Source organism: Eleutherodactylus coqui, chromosome 13 (assembly GCF_035609145.1).
Source record: "Eleutherodactylus coqui strain aEleCoq1 chromosome 13, aEleCoq1.hap1, whole genome shotgun sequence".
In the NCBI taxonomy this organism is placed as follows: domain Eukaryota; kingdom Metazoa; phylum Chordata; class Amphibia; order Anura; family Eleutherodactylidae; genus Eleutherodactylus; species Eleutherodactylus coqui.
Window position 1 is genome coordinate 121,079,201 of NC_089849.1, and position 16,753 is coordinate 121,095,953.

The 16,753-nt window shown below is 43.5% G+C and overlaps 1 protein-coding gene across 1 annotated transcript in view; it reads right to left on the minus strand.

Annotated features, from left to right (window-relative positions):
• LOC136588079 (pendrin-like) overlaps positions 1-16,753 on the minus strand; it is a 130,798-nt gene that overhangs the window by 110,389 nt on the left and 3,656 nt on the right. Inside the window, exon 2 of the mRNA XM_066587017.1 lies at positions 8,339-8,478. Coding sequence (XP_066443114.1) covers positions 8,339-8,478 — 140 coding nt within the window. The remainder of the gene's footprint in view (positions 1-8,338; positions 8,479-16,753) is intronic.

Genomic DNA, 16,753 nt, shown 5'->3' on the forward strand with positions numbered 1-16,753 from the left:
AGACAACTGTGTTTCATCATCATCCTCACCACAAAAAGCTCTTGAGACAGTTGTCGGAAATCCCCAGCCTCATCATCCGGACTTCGGGAACTTTCCAAAGGTTGGGCATCGGTCACAACAAACTCCTCAGGTGAGAGAGGAACCAGTTTTTCCCACTCATGGCAGGGACCCGAGAACAGTTTCTGGGAGTCTGCTTTCTCATCAGAATATGTCATTTACATGGAGTGAGGAGGCTGGGAGGAAGGAGGAGCAGCAGCCAGAGGATTCAGAGTTGCAGTCCCTAGGCCGGGAGTAGTGGACTGCGTAGAAGACTGGGTGGTTGATACATTGCTGGACGCATTTTCTGCCATCCACGACAGGACCTGCTCTGTTTGCAATAAAGGTCTACCATGCGGACCCGTAAATTGTGATATGAAGCTGGGGACCCGAGAAACTTGCCTCTATCCTAATCCCGCAGCAGCCGGCTGTGATTCACCTGGACCAGGAACTCGGCCTGTGCCCACACCCTCACTTGGACGTCCGCTTTCATGTCCTCGACCCTTACCCCTACTCCTCATCATGGCGGATTAAGAATAGAGCAGGGCCCAAATAAATTACCCCACTCTACAGCACTGACAACTGTGGCTTAATTCACAACACACAGAGACTTGTAGATAGCGGAGGCTCTATGCTGTGATTAGGAAAAAATTAACCCGCTGTCTTGCGCTGATACCTAGGGGTGATTTACCGCTCGCAGAGACTTGTAGATTATAGAGGCTGTGTGGAGTGGGAGAAGACAGTAAAGCCAGTGGATAGTGCTGGTAACTGCGGCAATCTCAACCCCACCAAGGAAAGGGTATTGTGAGATGCTCTGCACAGCGGCTGAGCTGAAATACTTTGCAGTGGCCCAGGAAATATTACAGTACTGTTTAGCTGTGAGACCTCTGTCTAATGCACTGCAGACACAGACGGTTATAAATGAGGTCGTTCGCAGTAGGCTAGGAGATGTTAGAAAGCAGTTTCACAGTGAGAGCTGGTTGTACGGCACTGCAGCCTGAGAACGCTATGACTGAAAGGCTGGGAACAGGCCTAGACGCGTAATACAAAAATGGATGCACTACAACTCCCAGCAGGCCACAACTAAAATGCACACGGTCAGATGTAGCCCTAAGATGGAGCTTTGGGGTTATTGCACGGAGTATCAGGACTGAATAGTTTATAACTTTCCCTATAGAAGTGGCTGTGCCCCCACACTGTGTCTAATTACCTGCAGACACAGAACGGTATAAATGAAATCGCTTGCAGTAGGCTAGGAAATATTTGAGTGCCGTTTCACGGTGAGAGCTGGTTGTACGGCACTGCAACCTGAGAAAACTATTACTGAAAGTCTGGGAACAGGCCTAGATGCGTAATACAAAAATGGATGCACTACAACTCCCAGCAAGCCACAAGTATAATGGACACGGTCAGATATAGCCCTAAGAAGGACCCTTGGGCTTCTTGAAGACAGGATCCTACTCTAACACTTTCACTATATCAGCAGCTCCTTCCCTAAACTCTGCATAATACACTGCAGACTGAGAACACTATAGCTGAAATGGCCTGCACAGCCCGCGGTGAAAAAAAAAAATGGATGCACTACTACTCCCAGTCAGCACAGCAGTAATGCACACGGTCAGATGTAGCCCTAAAAAGGACCATTGGGGTTCTTGAAGACTGGATCCTACCCTAACACTTTCCCGATATAAGCAGCAGCTCTTTCCCTAAACTCTGTATAATACATTGCAGATTGAGAACGCTATAGATGAAATGGCCTGCACAGCCTGAGGTGAAAAAAAAAAATAATGGTTCACTACTGCTCCCAGACAGCCACAACAGTAATGCACACGGTCAGATGTAGCCCTAAAAAGGACCGTTGGGGTTCTTGAAGACTGGATCCTACTCTAACACTTTCCCTATATCAGCAGCAGCTCTTTCCCTAAACTCTGCATAATACATTGCAGATTGAGAACGCTATAGATGAAATGGCCTGCACAGCCCGAGGTGGAAAAAAAAAATGGTGCACTACTGCTCCCAGCCAGCCACAACAGTAATGCACACGATGAGGAGTAGCCCTAAGAAGGACCGTTGGGGTTCTTGAAGACATGATCCTACACTAACGCTTTCCCTATATCAGCAGCAGTACTTTCCCTAACCTCTGCCAGCATGTGTCTAAGGCGGGCCGCGGGCGGAACCAGTTTAAGTACTCGGCAGTCACCTGATCGGCCCAGCCACTCACTACTGTGGTGTGGGATAGGGCTGACACGTCACAGCAGGAAGTGGTAATGCCTTCCCCGCATGTCTATTGGCTAGAAAATGGTGCTAACCATGCGGGGAAAGAAATGCAATTGACTCGAGTGCCGCGTGGTGTTCGACTCGAGTAACAAGGATCTCGAGTACCCTAATGCTCGAACAAGCATCAAGCTCGGACAAGTGTGCTCGCTCATCTCTAGTACTCAGTAAAAGGATTTCCACTGAAAGCACTGGCCTTCTAAAAAATAATGTAGGAAAAAACCATAGAAGACGATATGGGGAAGGCAAATCTATTAGTTTTTTTTCTAGTGTATTCACGGTTGCAAATTAAATGCCACACGAGATGCAGGGGAATAAAATGAACCCCCACTAAATATTGCATGCCCAACACAGGAGGAAGTGCAGAACCGGTTAAAGAGAATCAAAATGGATAAATTGCCGGGCCCGGATGAAATACACCCAAGGGTTCTAAGATGACTAAGTTGCGTGAGAGCTAGACCGCTATTTCTTATATTTTGGGACACTATTGAGACTAGGGCTGTACCACTGGATTGGCGCATTGCGAATGTGGTTCCAATATACAAAAAAGCATCCAAAAGAGAGCCTGGTAGAATCATAGAATGGTAGAGTTGGAAGCGACTTCCTGGGTGATCGGGTCCAACCCCCTGCTCAGTGCAGGATTTACTAAACCCTCCCAGATATATACTTGTCCAGCCTTTGTTTGAACACTTCCATTGAAGGAGAACTCACCACCTTCCGATATTTGTAGTCCGCTATTAAGTCTCCTCTCAGCCTTCTTTTTTGCAAGCTAAACATTCCCAGATCCCTTAACCATTCCTCATAGGACATGATTTGCAGACCGCTCACCCTCTTGGTAACTCTTCTCTGAACTTGCTCCAGTTTGTTTATTTCTTTTTTAAAGTGGGGTGCCCAGAACTGGACACAGTATTCCAGATGAGGTCTGACTAAGGAAGAGTAGAGGGGGATAATGACCTCCTGTGATCTAGACTGTATGCTTCTCTTAATACATCCCACAATTGTGTTTGCCTTTTTGGCTGCTGCATCACATTGTTGACTCACATTCAGTCTATGATCTATTAGTATACCCAAGTCTTTTTCACATGTCCTGCTGCTTAGACCAATTCCTCCCATTCTGTATGTGCTATTTTCATTTTTCCTGCCCAGATGTAGGACTTTACATTTCTCTTTGTTGAATACCATTCTATTAGTCGCTGCCCACTGTTCAAACTTGTCTAAATCTTTTTGAATACGCTCTCTCTCTTCGCTAGTGTTAGCTATCCCTACTAGCTTTGTGTTGTCAGCAAATTTGATCAGTTTCCCATAAATTCCCTCCTCCAGGTCATTTATAAAAATGTTGAACAATACTGGGCCTAGGACAGAGCCTTGTGGTACCCCACTTGAAACATTCTTCCACTTGGATGTGCAACCATTTATGACCACTCTTGGAGAACGATCACTCAACCAGTTGTAAATCCACCTAACAGTTTCCTTGTCAATCCCATATTTGGTCATTTTTTTCAATAGGTATGGTATGAGATACTCCACCACATTTCCCTGAGCAACCCAGTCTGTGATTCTATCATAGAAGAAAATTAGTATTTTCTGGCATGGCTTGCTTGTTACAAACTCATGCTTGCTCTGGTTAATTACTCCATTTTTATTCAAGTACTTGCATACATGCTGTTTAATAATTTGTTCAAAGACCTTTCCCAGTATAGAAGTTTGGCTTACAGGCCAGTAGTTTCCTGGATCCACCTTTTTCCCTTTTTTAAAGATAGGGACAATATTTGCCCTTTTCCAATCTTCTGGGACTTCTCATGTTCTCAAGGAATTTTCAAAGATTAAGGAGAGTGGTTTAGCAATTACCTCCTTCCTTTAGTATCCTAGGATGTAATTAATCTGGACCTTGAGACTTAAATTCATTTAAGGTAGCTATGTGTTCCCTCACGATCTCTCTGCTTACAGATAGCCTACATTCTTTTATTCCCCCAATAGCACAGGAAAGATCAGTTGATGTTCCATCTACTTTCTGAGAGAAAACAGATACAAAATAGGAATTTAAAAGTTCAGCCTTCTTAACATCATTCTTAACCAATTCACCATTTTCATCTTGTAAGCATCCAATAGCATCTTTGACTTCTCTTTTGCTTTTGACATACTCCCCAAATCCTTTTTTATTGTTTTTGGCCTCTGTTGCAAGCCTCAATTCATTCTTAGCTTTAGCTTTTCTGACACTTGCCCTACAGTTTCTGCAGACCGCATTATATTCTTCTTTAGATATTCCCCCCTCTTTCCATTTGATCAACATATTTTTCTTCTTTTTCAAGATGTGTGCAAGTTCTGTGTTCATCCATCCGGGTCTCTTTAAATGCTTTTCCATTCTTTCTTCTTTTAGGGATTGTTAACAATTGTGCTTTGAGAATCTCATTTCTCAATATTTCCCAACCTTCTTGGACATTTCTATCCTTAAGAACATCCAGCCATTGGATTCTTCCTTAGATATGCTGACGTTGGAACTAGAAAGTACATTGTACTATACGTATACAAATAATGTAGTCAAGAGACTATGCAGCTCACAAGGTAGTCGTGTCGTCAGACAGCTCAAGGTTAGTACATAAAGGAATATGGCCTAACCAATAATGTGGGGATGTTAGAGACTAAGTGAGCCTATGTCATATTCTATTGTGTGATTGTTCTCAGTAAGAAAAACCAAGTAATCTTGTAAATAGGATACCTATTCTATTGTAAAACGAAACTGGAGTACCTGAGAATGATGGAGTTATTATGGGCACTAGACTGATGGAAAAGATTCTTGTGGTACCCAAGTACGGGAGCAAGAACGTAGGACAGACATTATAATTTCTGCACTATTTACTCAACTATTTGGCTACTAATCCAGGTAATAGATGAACTATACCAGAATCATAAAAATGTGATTAAATTCTACTTTCTGCCAACTTGAGTTTTCACCATTAGTCTATCATCAAAAAATTACTGATTTCCTCAAATTGGAATTCTAACAAACTTCTTGACAGAACCACATGGACTTGTACATTTGTGCATTCGACTACACAACCTGCTCCTATGAGGCGAGTTGAGTAGTCTACCTCAGGTGGTGTGCCTTCTGTATTCCAAGGGGCAGCAATTTAAAAGAACCACTGCCTGCCTGGGATCAGTGGGTCACCCTTGCTGCCCACTAATCCTCTATGGCAAAATTTAAAGTTAATTGTTTCTTTGTCTTTAAGACAGGAATACAATAAACAATAGCAGTGTCACTGTTGGAAGCCACACTGGGCTTCCTGCACCACTGCTCGGTGCCTTCTATGTGACACAGGCAGCACAATGATGTCATCATGTTACCAGTGTCGTTCTGTAGGATGTGTAACAGTATAGGCACTTGGTGGATGGAAGGCTCTGTGGGACAGTGGTGCAGGTGAGTGAGCACACTATGGCTACAAAAAGGGATAGCATGGCTAATTCTAAAGTGGACATCAAGGCTACTAATTTTTTCTTTTCTTTTTTTGGAGTGGGAGGAGCGCCATTTCGCCTGTGACCTAGACTACCATTTTGAAAAAGTTGCCCTCTGAGAATACAGAATGCACTCTAAGTTTCTATATGACAACTGAATATTGGAGATTCATAGTTTTGAAGTGCAAAAGACAAACCTGACAAAATGCTGGCCCCCATCATTGCCTCCAAACCTGACAAAATGCTGGTCCCCAACATTGCCCCCAAACCTGACAAAACGCTGGCCCCCAACATTGCCCCAAACCTGACAAAATGCTGGCCCCCAACATTGCCCTCATAGATACTCTAGAAGTGAGACTTCATCAGCAACACCAACAATTTTTTTTCACCATTGATTTGAATTTTACAACCTTTTTTATGAATCTGTTTCTCAAACTTCCTAGAAATGTTTGAACTCCTTTTTTCCTAAAATACAGACTTTGAAGTGCCTTGATAATTTTGGCATTATATTTCTTGTTGAAACCAGTTCTTTCACTCATTCAAGGACACCACTTCTATGATTGAGACTGTAACCTGGCAGCCTGGCAATCCTGCACTGAGCAGGGGGTTGGACCCGATGACCCTGGAGGTCCCTTCCAACTCTACCATTCTAGGATTCAGTCTATTCTATCAAGATACTGTAGTATCTTATTGAGCTAGCAGTTATGGTATGTGCCTCTAGAAAGTCTTTGCAAGTTTGCCTTCTAATGTCCATGGCCCTTTTACATGGGCCGACAGTCGAGTAAACAATTGCACGAGTGCTGACATCACCGCTAAGGTTGTTAGTGTCTGTGCAGAGTACTTAGACCGGCAGATCACCACTGGCTTCTCACTCAGTACTGCACCTTCTATGTGAAGCGCAGAGCGTTTACACTGAATGATAAGCCAGCGATCCAGCAATGATATTTATGCTGACTGAAAGTGAGCGATAACGAGAAGTGAATGAATAGTAAACTTTGTTTTTACATTTAAATTGAACGATTATCGCTCATTTTCCTTTGTTTGAACGAATTTTCAGCGCTGATCGTCCCACCTAAATGACCCATAAGTCATATATCAATTATATACCAGAAGAATTACATGTATGTGTTAGGACCGCCAGAGGAGCGGGGGACCTGGGCTGGTGTCTCTGTCCGGGGTTCCGCCACTCTGGTGGTTGGTGGCGGTGACCAGCGGCACGCCCCACATATTGTGTGTGCGCGCCTGTCTGCTGGTCGGCCGTGCGGCGCTCGGCTTGGTGCGTGCCGGCGGGGGGAGGTGGTTTCATGAATTCACCATAAATAAATGTATCCCATAGTGTTACTGGGTTATGGCCAGCTTAACCTCCAGGACTAGAGATTTATCATTTTTTGTCCTCGTCTCCCAAGAGCTATAACTTTTATATTTTACCATTGACATAGCTGTACGAGAGTTGTTTTTTTTTTCATTCAATTTTTTGAAGAACTGGGATAACAATGCAGGATAAATATTGCAATATTTTAATAGTTCAATCTTTTACATACATGCTGATACCAGATATGTGTGCGTGTGTGAGGCGGGGGGAGGGAGGGGGTTAATTGCTTAGATTTTTTATGGGATAAATAGGAAAAGGTTTTTTGTTTTACTTTTAATATTTTAAACATTTTTTTACCATTAAAAAAAACTTTATTGAATCTTTTTTCAGCTTTTATTTCCCACAGGGGACTTGACCTTGTGATCATTTGATCGCTTGTACTATAGTACTGTAATATTTCAGTATTGCAGTATATAACTTTAATGTTGCCTATTAAACTATTCCACCGGCAAGACTTGATAGGCATCTATACATGGCAGCTCTGGAGCCTTCAGTAGGCCAAGCTAGCCCATTTACAACCACTGATCACGTTGTGGGGTGTGCCAATGCGGTGTAAGAAGAGGTCCCCTCCTCCTGTAAACTGTTTAGGTGTGCTGTGACTCTGATCCCTGCAGCTACCGGTGGCTGCTCCATACACTCTTCACAACCACATGAAGTATATTCACGTTATTCAGTTGGGAAAGGGTTAAAGGGGCTATCCTGTGTTTGGAAAATATATATTTATATATATTTAAATATAAGCCATATGTAAAGACACTTTTTATTTGGTAGATGCCTTGTTTTCCTACTCTGTAAACAAGTCATGTGACCACACTGCTGGTGTATACTCCCTGGATCAGTGATTTTCTGTATTCTGACCATGTGCCCCTTCTCAGCTCCCAAAGGAGGAAGCATAGGACGCTCAGAAAACAACATGGTGGGCCTTCCTGTTTGCCGAATGAGTTCAATTAAAAACGGGCACCATGGGGGAGCAGATATTACTAAAAAAGGCACAAAAACCAACACAGGAGGCACATATTAGTATGTTCCGATAGCATGCATGCTTTTTTAAGTGATTCAGATGATCCCTTTAAGTATCACTGCTTACTTAAAAAAATTGATGACGAACCTTATGTTCAACGAGAAGTGGTGACATTTCATTGTCGGATGGTCTAAAGCTGCTCGTAGCCTCAGCATTGTTCTCTATGGATATACGTGGAAACTCACCCTGTAAAGTTGATATCAGTCCAGTAGTGACTCCAGAGATAAGGTCACCTACTATCCATTCCTTCCATCTGTATTTAGGAATCCAGTCCAATATCGGGAAAATAGATTTGAATATCAAGAGAACTCTTCTACTGGAGCATCTGTTGGGAAACAGGACATTACAAGCTAGCACAGGTACTATAAACGGATGGAAATGAAGCTCACCTTTAATTAACATTGGTCCAATGAAATGTCATATATTAGGATTTTTTTTCCCTTTGTTGCTTATTTTTGGCTTATCTCCTTTTATGTGCAGTACAGAAAATGCACTGTTGGTGACTGTAAACCATCAAAAAGCAGGCTGGTTTTGTTGATTGAGCTGTTTATACGTTTTGTTTTTTTAATTAATGAAAGATGCATTGACAGCAAACAGGGCAAGATATTATCGTGCATTTATAGTATTAGATGCGGACAAATAAGAAGAAGAAAAGATTTGGCAACAGCAATTAATTGATGATTTTCTATTAGCAAAGAGGTTTTTGGTTATAAGAGGTAATGAAATTCTGTCACAAAGATGCTGCCGTTGAATAATATTAAATGGACCTTCTGGTTTAGAACACCCATTGTTAAAAGGCCTTATTAGGGAGTTTTGAGAGAGGAATTCCTTATTCTAGATAGTCATAAATTACACAGAGTGGAGAGTGGCTATTAGGAGTGTCTGGAGGACCCAACATGTCTGTATTTGGCTACTAAGAGTGTCTGGAGGACCCAACATGTCTGTATTTGGCTACTAAGAGCGTCAGTAAGACCCAACATATCTGTATTTGGCTACTAAGTGTGTCTGGAGGACCCAACATGTCTGTATTTGGCTACTAAGAGTGTCTGGAGGACCCAACATGTCTGTATTTGGCTACTAAGAGCGTCAGTAAGACCCAACATATCTGTATTTGGCTACGAAGTGTGTCTGGAGGACCCAACATGTCTGTATTTGGCTACTAAGAGCGTCAGTAAGACCCAACATATCTGTATTTGGCTACTAAGTGTGTCTGGAGGACCCAACATGTCTGTATTTGGCTACTAAGAGCGTCAGTAAGACCCAACATATCTGTATTTGGCTACTAAGAGTGTCTGGAGGACCCAACATGTCTGTATTTGGCTACTAAGAGCGTCAGTAAGACCCAACATATCTGTATTTGGCTACTAAGTGTGTCTGGAGGACCCAACATGTCTGTATTTGGCTACTAAGAGTGTCTGGAGGACCCAACATGTCTGTATTTGGCTACTAAGAGTGTCTGGAGGACCCAACATGTCTGTATTTGGCTACTAAGAGCGTCAGTAAGACCCAACATATCTGTATTTGGCTACTAAGAGTGTCTGGAGGACCCAACATGTCTGTATTTGGCTACTAAGAGCGTCAGTAAGACCCAACATATCTGTATTTGGCTACTAAGTGTGTCTGGAGGACCCAACATGTCTGTATTTGGCTACTAAGTGTGTCTGGAGGACCCAACATGTCTGTATTTGGCTACTAAGAGCGTCAGTAAGACCCAACATATCTGTATTTGGCTACTAAGAGTGTCTGGAGGACCCAACATGTCTGTATTTGGCTACTAAGAGCGTCAGTAAGACCCAACATATCTGTATTTGGCTACTAAGTGTGTCTGGAGGACCCAACATGTCTGTATTTGGCTACTAAGAGTGTCTGGAGGACCCAACATGTCTGTATTTGGCTACTAAGAGCGTCAGTAAGACCCAACATATCTGTATTTGGCTACTAAGAGTGTCTGGAGGACCCAACATGTCTGTATTTGGCTACTAAGAGTGTCTGGAGGACCCAACATGTCTGTATTTGGCTACTAAGAGCGTCAGTAAGACCCAACATATCTGTATTTGGCTACTAAGAGTGTCTGGAGGACCCAACATATCTGTATTTGGCTACTAAGAGTGTCTGGAGGACCCAACATGTCTGTATTTGGCTACTAAGAGTGTCTGGAGGACCCAACATGTCTGTATTTGGCTACTAAGAGCGTCAGTAAGACCCAACATATCTGTATTTGGCTACTAAGAGTGTCTGGAGGACCCAACATGTCTGTATTTGGCTACTAAGAGTGTCTGGAGGACCCAACATGTCTGTATTTGGCTACTAAGAGCGTCAGTAAGACCCAACATATCTGTATTTGGCTACTAAGAGTGTCTGGAGGACCCAACATGTCTGTATTTGGCTACTAAGAGTGTCTGGAGGACCCAACATGTCTGTATTTGGCTACTAAGAGCGTCAGTAAGACCCAACATATCTGTATTTGGCTACTAAGAGTGTCTGGAGGACCCAACATGTCTGTATTTGGCTACTAAGAGTGTCTGGAGGACCTAACATGTCTGTATTTGGCTACTAAGAGTGTCTGGAGGACCCAACATGTCTGTATTTGGCTACTGAGAGTTGATGGAGGATGCAAACTCAATTATAGCTGTATAATTTTTTATAAATTTGTAACAGCAGCAGGAACACTGTCACTGTAAGCAGGGGTAACAGTTTGGTGCTTGACCCCATAGCAGTTGCGTATCCAGATTGTGCCACAATGACAGAACAAGACAAAATGATGAGAGGCTCAACTTATGGTTGTACAAGGAGGCCCACTCATCGGAGGCCTGCATAAACAGCTATAGCTCCAAGACTCATGATCACATTTTAATGAAATCTGCTCCACACATACATTACTTAATGAGAATCCGGCACCACTCATACCATGTGTTGCAAGTGTCCTCTATTTGTGGTCAAGCATGCCTGACCCCAAGGCTTGAAGTTGCTGAACAATTGTGCAATGTTCCTTTCCATTTCCTGGAGAGTTTGTGGGTTATTCAAGGAAACTCTTCCCTTCAGGAGGAACCACAAGAAAAAGTCTGGTGGGGTCAAATCAGGTGACTGTGGTGGCCAAAGTACCTTTAGAAATTATTATATCCCTCAAAAATGCCCAGATCTCAGGCATGATGGCATTGGAGCTGCATCACGTCGCTCCATCCTGTTGAAATTATCCGGTGCTAATTTCCTCATTGTCAAATTGATTCATGAACATGTGGAAGGTCTTCACGTACAATGCATGGATCACAGTATTGCCAAAAGAGATGGAGCCAATTATTTGTCGCCATGATATTGTGCCAGATGCCAATTTTGGCAGGGTGAAGCAGGGTTACATGCATTTGTGATGATTTTCAGCTGCCCACATCCACATACTTTGGGAGTTTACATAGTTGTATAAGTGAATCCAAGCCTCTTCTGTATATCACATGACTTTAAGGATATTCAGATTGTCGGTGGCATATGCTTCAAATCAATGGCAGTACATGAGATGTTTGTCTTTATTGGGACTTTTCAATTTATGCATTTACCCTTTCCAATCCACTGTCTGACGTCTGAAGACATTCTAATTGAAGGTCGTACAGCTTCGATGTTGGAAGACGTCCGGCAGGGTATTCTTACAGTAGATTACTAGCTGCTCTGCTGTTGGGGGCCTCTCCAGCATGTCCCATATCACAGTACTGGCTCTAGCCAGCAGATGGCACCATTGTATAATGGCAGAGAGAGAAAGCCCCCTAGGAAACCCTGAATCCAAAATTGGATTGCAAAGGGTTAAAATAAGGGATGAGACTAACCTGGGCAGTAAAAAGTCCTATACTATAGCAGAGAGACATCACTGATTGTAACACTTTGCGGTGTTGTGTAATGGCTACTGAGGCTTATGTATGCCCAGAGGCCTTGCCCTTGTCACGGTGCTGCCGAATGGTAACACAGGGGGGTATTATCATAGGGAAATATATATTACGTCGTGACACTACTGTTCCCACACCATTATTCTGTACGGCAGAGTAATAAGCACAGAGGCTTGTGTGTCGTACCTCGGGACCTCAGGAATGGTTGAGACCCAGTAAACTTTACTTAGGTAAACATTGCAAACAGGTTATTACAGGTACAATTTCACTTGTATGAAGTTACAGGCAGAAGCTCAGAGGTTGGGAGGAAAACACAGGAACAATGCGGCCCTATAGTCCACGTTATCTATATGTCACCGGTCCTGGAAATAGTCCAGAGGAGGTAAAAGGTAGGGGTCTCTCCACAAACATTCTGGCAGGCAATTACTGCAGAAAAGGCTTAGCCTAGATGCACCCCGCACATTATCCGCGTGGGTGTCACAATTACGTACCTCTGTGTGGTGATCCTAATGGCGGACAGCCACACAAGAAAAAAAATGCCTGTGGTGTGAATGGGTACCTGGTACGGTGGGTCACTCTATACAGAATTACTTGGGGGTTTCTCTCACTCTGGAGGATTTAGTGACTCACTTGTTCTCTCATACGTTTCACATGCGGTGGGGCTGTCTCTCTTTCATCTCCATATTAGACACGAGGAAACCAGGGCTGTCTCCCTGCGCCCCTGCGGTTTCTCCAGCGGATTGGGGAAGAGGGAAGGTTCTCAGCTCCAACATGGGGAGCCTCTCCTTTTTCTCCATTTTCAATGCAGGGAAGCTAAAGATGCTTCCCTGCATCCCTGTGGGTCCTCCAACAGCATGGGTAGATGGATGATCATCAACAACCTTACCCGCTCTCAGACACTCCCTTTTACCACCTCACTTGTACCACATGACACAATAAGAGAGATACATTCAGCAGCAGAGCTGACAGGCGATGATTTTAAGGGAATTAACCCTTCAAGCACAGCAACTGTGCAACATACATGCAGAAAATGAACAGAACAGCTTTGCACAGTACATCCACATAAGACAATACATGTATGACAATTATGAAGAGGACCAGGATGTTGTTCTGGGACACTGCATTAGTATAGCGCCAACTTATTCCGCAGCGCTTTCAAGTAATTTATTTATTACATCCTACCAAGCTGGGTACTCATTTTACCAACTTTGGAAGGATGAAAGGCTGAATCAACCTTGAGCCGGCTACCTGAACCATGAGGGGATTGAGTTTGCAGCCTTCAGGTCATGAGCGAGAGCTTAGGACTGCAGTTCTGCTGCCTTAGCATTTTGCACCACACAGGGCTCTTACAAAGTTACACTGCAATGAAAATGTTTGCCTTCTGTTGATCGCTTTCAGCAAGGTAACATTTTCTGTGGGTTTGTTACTCTTTGATGACTATATTACACCAATGAAACTACTTTATAGCCACTTCAGAGTTATCAATTAACTCAATCAAAAGACATTTTATTCCCTCCTTACATTCTTATCCCAGATGCCAAGTTTCATTTGACTCCTCATCTTCTATACTAAAAAAGCAAGAGATTAACCCTGATTTGAATCACCTGATTTGACCTCACCAAACTTTTTATTTTGTGGTTCTTCCTGAAGGGGAAGTTTTCCTTGAATGAGCCACAAACTATCCAGGAATTGAAAAAGAACATTGTGCAAGAAATTGCTGCAGTGACTTTGGACATGAATACTAGAGTGTTCAGCAATTTGGAGACTTGGAACAATAGTTCCAGTTTTCATTTTGACTACAGCATGATGACAACAATTGTCTACTGACCAACCAGCCAACAAAGTAACAGTGAGCACAAGAATAGTAATTAAGATGTGGATCATCAAAACATAAATAGGATAAACAAAATGCTGATATTGCATCTATGCTCTTCAGTTTGACTTATTCTTGACAACACTAGGATCTTATGTCAACTTATGCATTCATATGACAATTTAAAGTTAGTCAAGTAGAAGTCACACTTAAAAGTCCTACTAGTGCAGATTTAAAATATTATACAAAGGGGGCAGTATTAGGGTGCGTTCACACGAGCGCATAAATGGCGCGTTTTTGCGCCCAAACGTATATATGTGACCATCTGAGGCAATGGTTTCGAATGTATTCGTTCACATGGGCGATTTTACGGCGCGTAAAAACGGCAATCCGCGGAAAAATGGACATACGCGACCGAAATAAGTGCCGACGTATATTCGATGGCCGAAAAGACCGTTTGAAAAGTAGGAACAAACGAAAATACGCTTTCTAGCTCTGGTCGTGATCGGCGAAAAACGTTCTTTCCGGCGATTATACGCTGCGCTCGTGCGAACGCACCCTCATAGTTATATTCTTGTACAGAGGGTAGTTATTATAGTAGTTATATTCCTGTACATAGAGACCCTTCACAGATATAGATATTAAAATGTAATGACTTTTATTAATAAATTCTAAAAACGTGGGCTCACAGACGATACACAAAGAAACAAGTAACACATATGTAAGGGATCAGCCCTAGTTAGGGATCGTGTAGGGTAGCGTGTCTCCCAGGTAGATTGAGGAGATAAGTACCGCTCATAAATATGGAAAAAAAGGGGTAAAGGTCCAGTAATTCACAAAATTTTTTGTGTCCAAGTATAGAGGATAGATGTTTTGAATACTGGTGCGGTACAAGAATTGATACCCACTTATAACACGATGTTGTTTTGCATATTGGAATTGCTAAAACAGTTTACTAAGAGTACCCATTTGTAGCACGGTGTTGTTAACACATATGGAGGTGCTAGATACGTGGGCTCATTGCACGTCAATGATGCTGAACAAAGAAAAAAGGTTCAGAAAGCTCGACGCGTTTCCCTGTCCTGGTAAAGGGCAGTTCCTCAGGAGCACGGGTGATTGTCACCCATTAATTCGTGTATCTAAATTATCACAGTAAAATAATAAAGCAACAGGATTTGGTACTTCATCAGGACGTTATTAATGGTTAGGTCCTGCTTAGATAGTACCACCTGTTTAATATTTCCCGTAGAATTACGGTTACCACTTCGGGCTTTCCGTTTCCGTCGCGGTACCTAGATTAGTACCGCTGTCAGGTTTTCTTTTAACATGGTCATTAGTTAGGCCTGGCATATAGAGTGGTATATACCAGTATTACTCCAGGTATGTCACGTGGCACCTCGGAGCAGCGGATGACAGCCTCAGATCTAGCTTAGTCACCCACTACTGGAGCGATGCCAGGTAATGACCCCCTGAAAGTTCCCTGCTGTGCCCGTCAGGATAGTATCCCAAGTCTAAAAGTTTCTAGGACCGGTGTAGATTAATATGACACCCATAGAGGTTAATCTGTCACAAGCAGTTTGTTGTATCAGGTGCTCCTCTATAATCCCTAGAGATCCGCTCTATCACACTTGGTATGAATCCAATCTGTGTGTATCAGGGAAAATGCCCTTAGAGACGGATGGCTGAGGTCATATGTAGTATATGCCCCAGACAACGACAAGTTAACTCAGAAAGAGGAAAAAATTGTCGGAGCTAAATTCGGGGGATAATACCCCGTTTGCGATTCTTTCAGAGAAGCAGAGGAGGACAGAACCCCTTGAGTGTCTGTCCAAACTGGATTAGACCGGGGTATAAAGCAGGGACAGAGAGGAAGAAGTGGCGCCTGCGGCTCTGATGGTGAGCAGCCGGCTATGAGGTGCTGGAGCTTCTGACAGTGCTTAAAACAAGGTGTAACTCCTCCTCTATGGGAGGGGTTATATGATCCAGCCTATTGGGACCCGGGAGGGCGGTACCAACTGTCGTAGGGAAAGCCCTCCTGGTAATAATGCCCGTTATAGTATTTGTACACCTCTAGGCGATACGATGATCAAGCGGCGCTGCAGACAATTGTTCAGTAGTTTATTATCCCCCATCTGATCGGTGTGGATGTCTATGCGATCCACTTCTAAAGCAGCCGTGCAGAAGCTTCCGCGTTCCACAGTGGAACGCATGACGCGCCGCGTGGTGACGTCATCACGTAGCGTGCCTCCTCATTGGGTAGTGTATCGGGGAGGGAGGAGCTTAGTGTGGGAAGTCTAATGTATTAGATTTCGATGGCTTAATCGCGCGGGGCGTCACTCAGGGGTGGCAATAGAGCCACTCAGTCTGTCCTGTTCCAGTGTCCGCCGCACGAAGAAATCGTCGCGTGGCGTATCATTTTATTAGGCTGCATGTCAGGTGTAGGCGTATCTTACATGACATCCGCACGTCATCTGACGGGGGGGCGTCACCCAAGAAGTGACAGTGGGGCGTGAAGAAGGGCGTGGTTTAGACGTAGCCCGGCCCTTCCCGGAGACCAACAGGACAGATCGTATACAGAAGTGAACGCAATCAAGCTTGATGCAAGGGATGTAAACAGCATCAGCTTCTACTTAAGTAAGTAGAGCTGAAGGTACTCCAACTATACAGTTTATATTGTGCAGCGGCAGACAGGTAAAGGGGATTTCTTTATTACAATTAGAAGTGCAGGGGGGAACCTCTGAAAGTTTTGTATCAGGGTCTGCAGTTCGCTCCTCTATCGTAGCGCTCCATCCAAATCGTAGTGTCATACGTAAGTCATATAGTACCCAAGGTGTTAAACTGATGACTTAAAAAATGAGTCAGATTCTGCTTATGTGGTGCCAGAGAGAGTTACATAATGCATAGATATGTATCTTTAG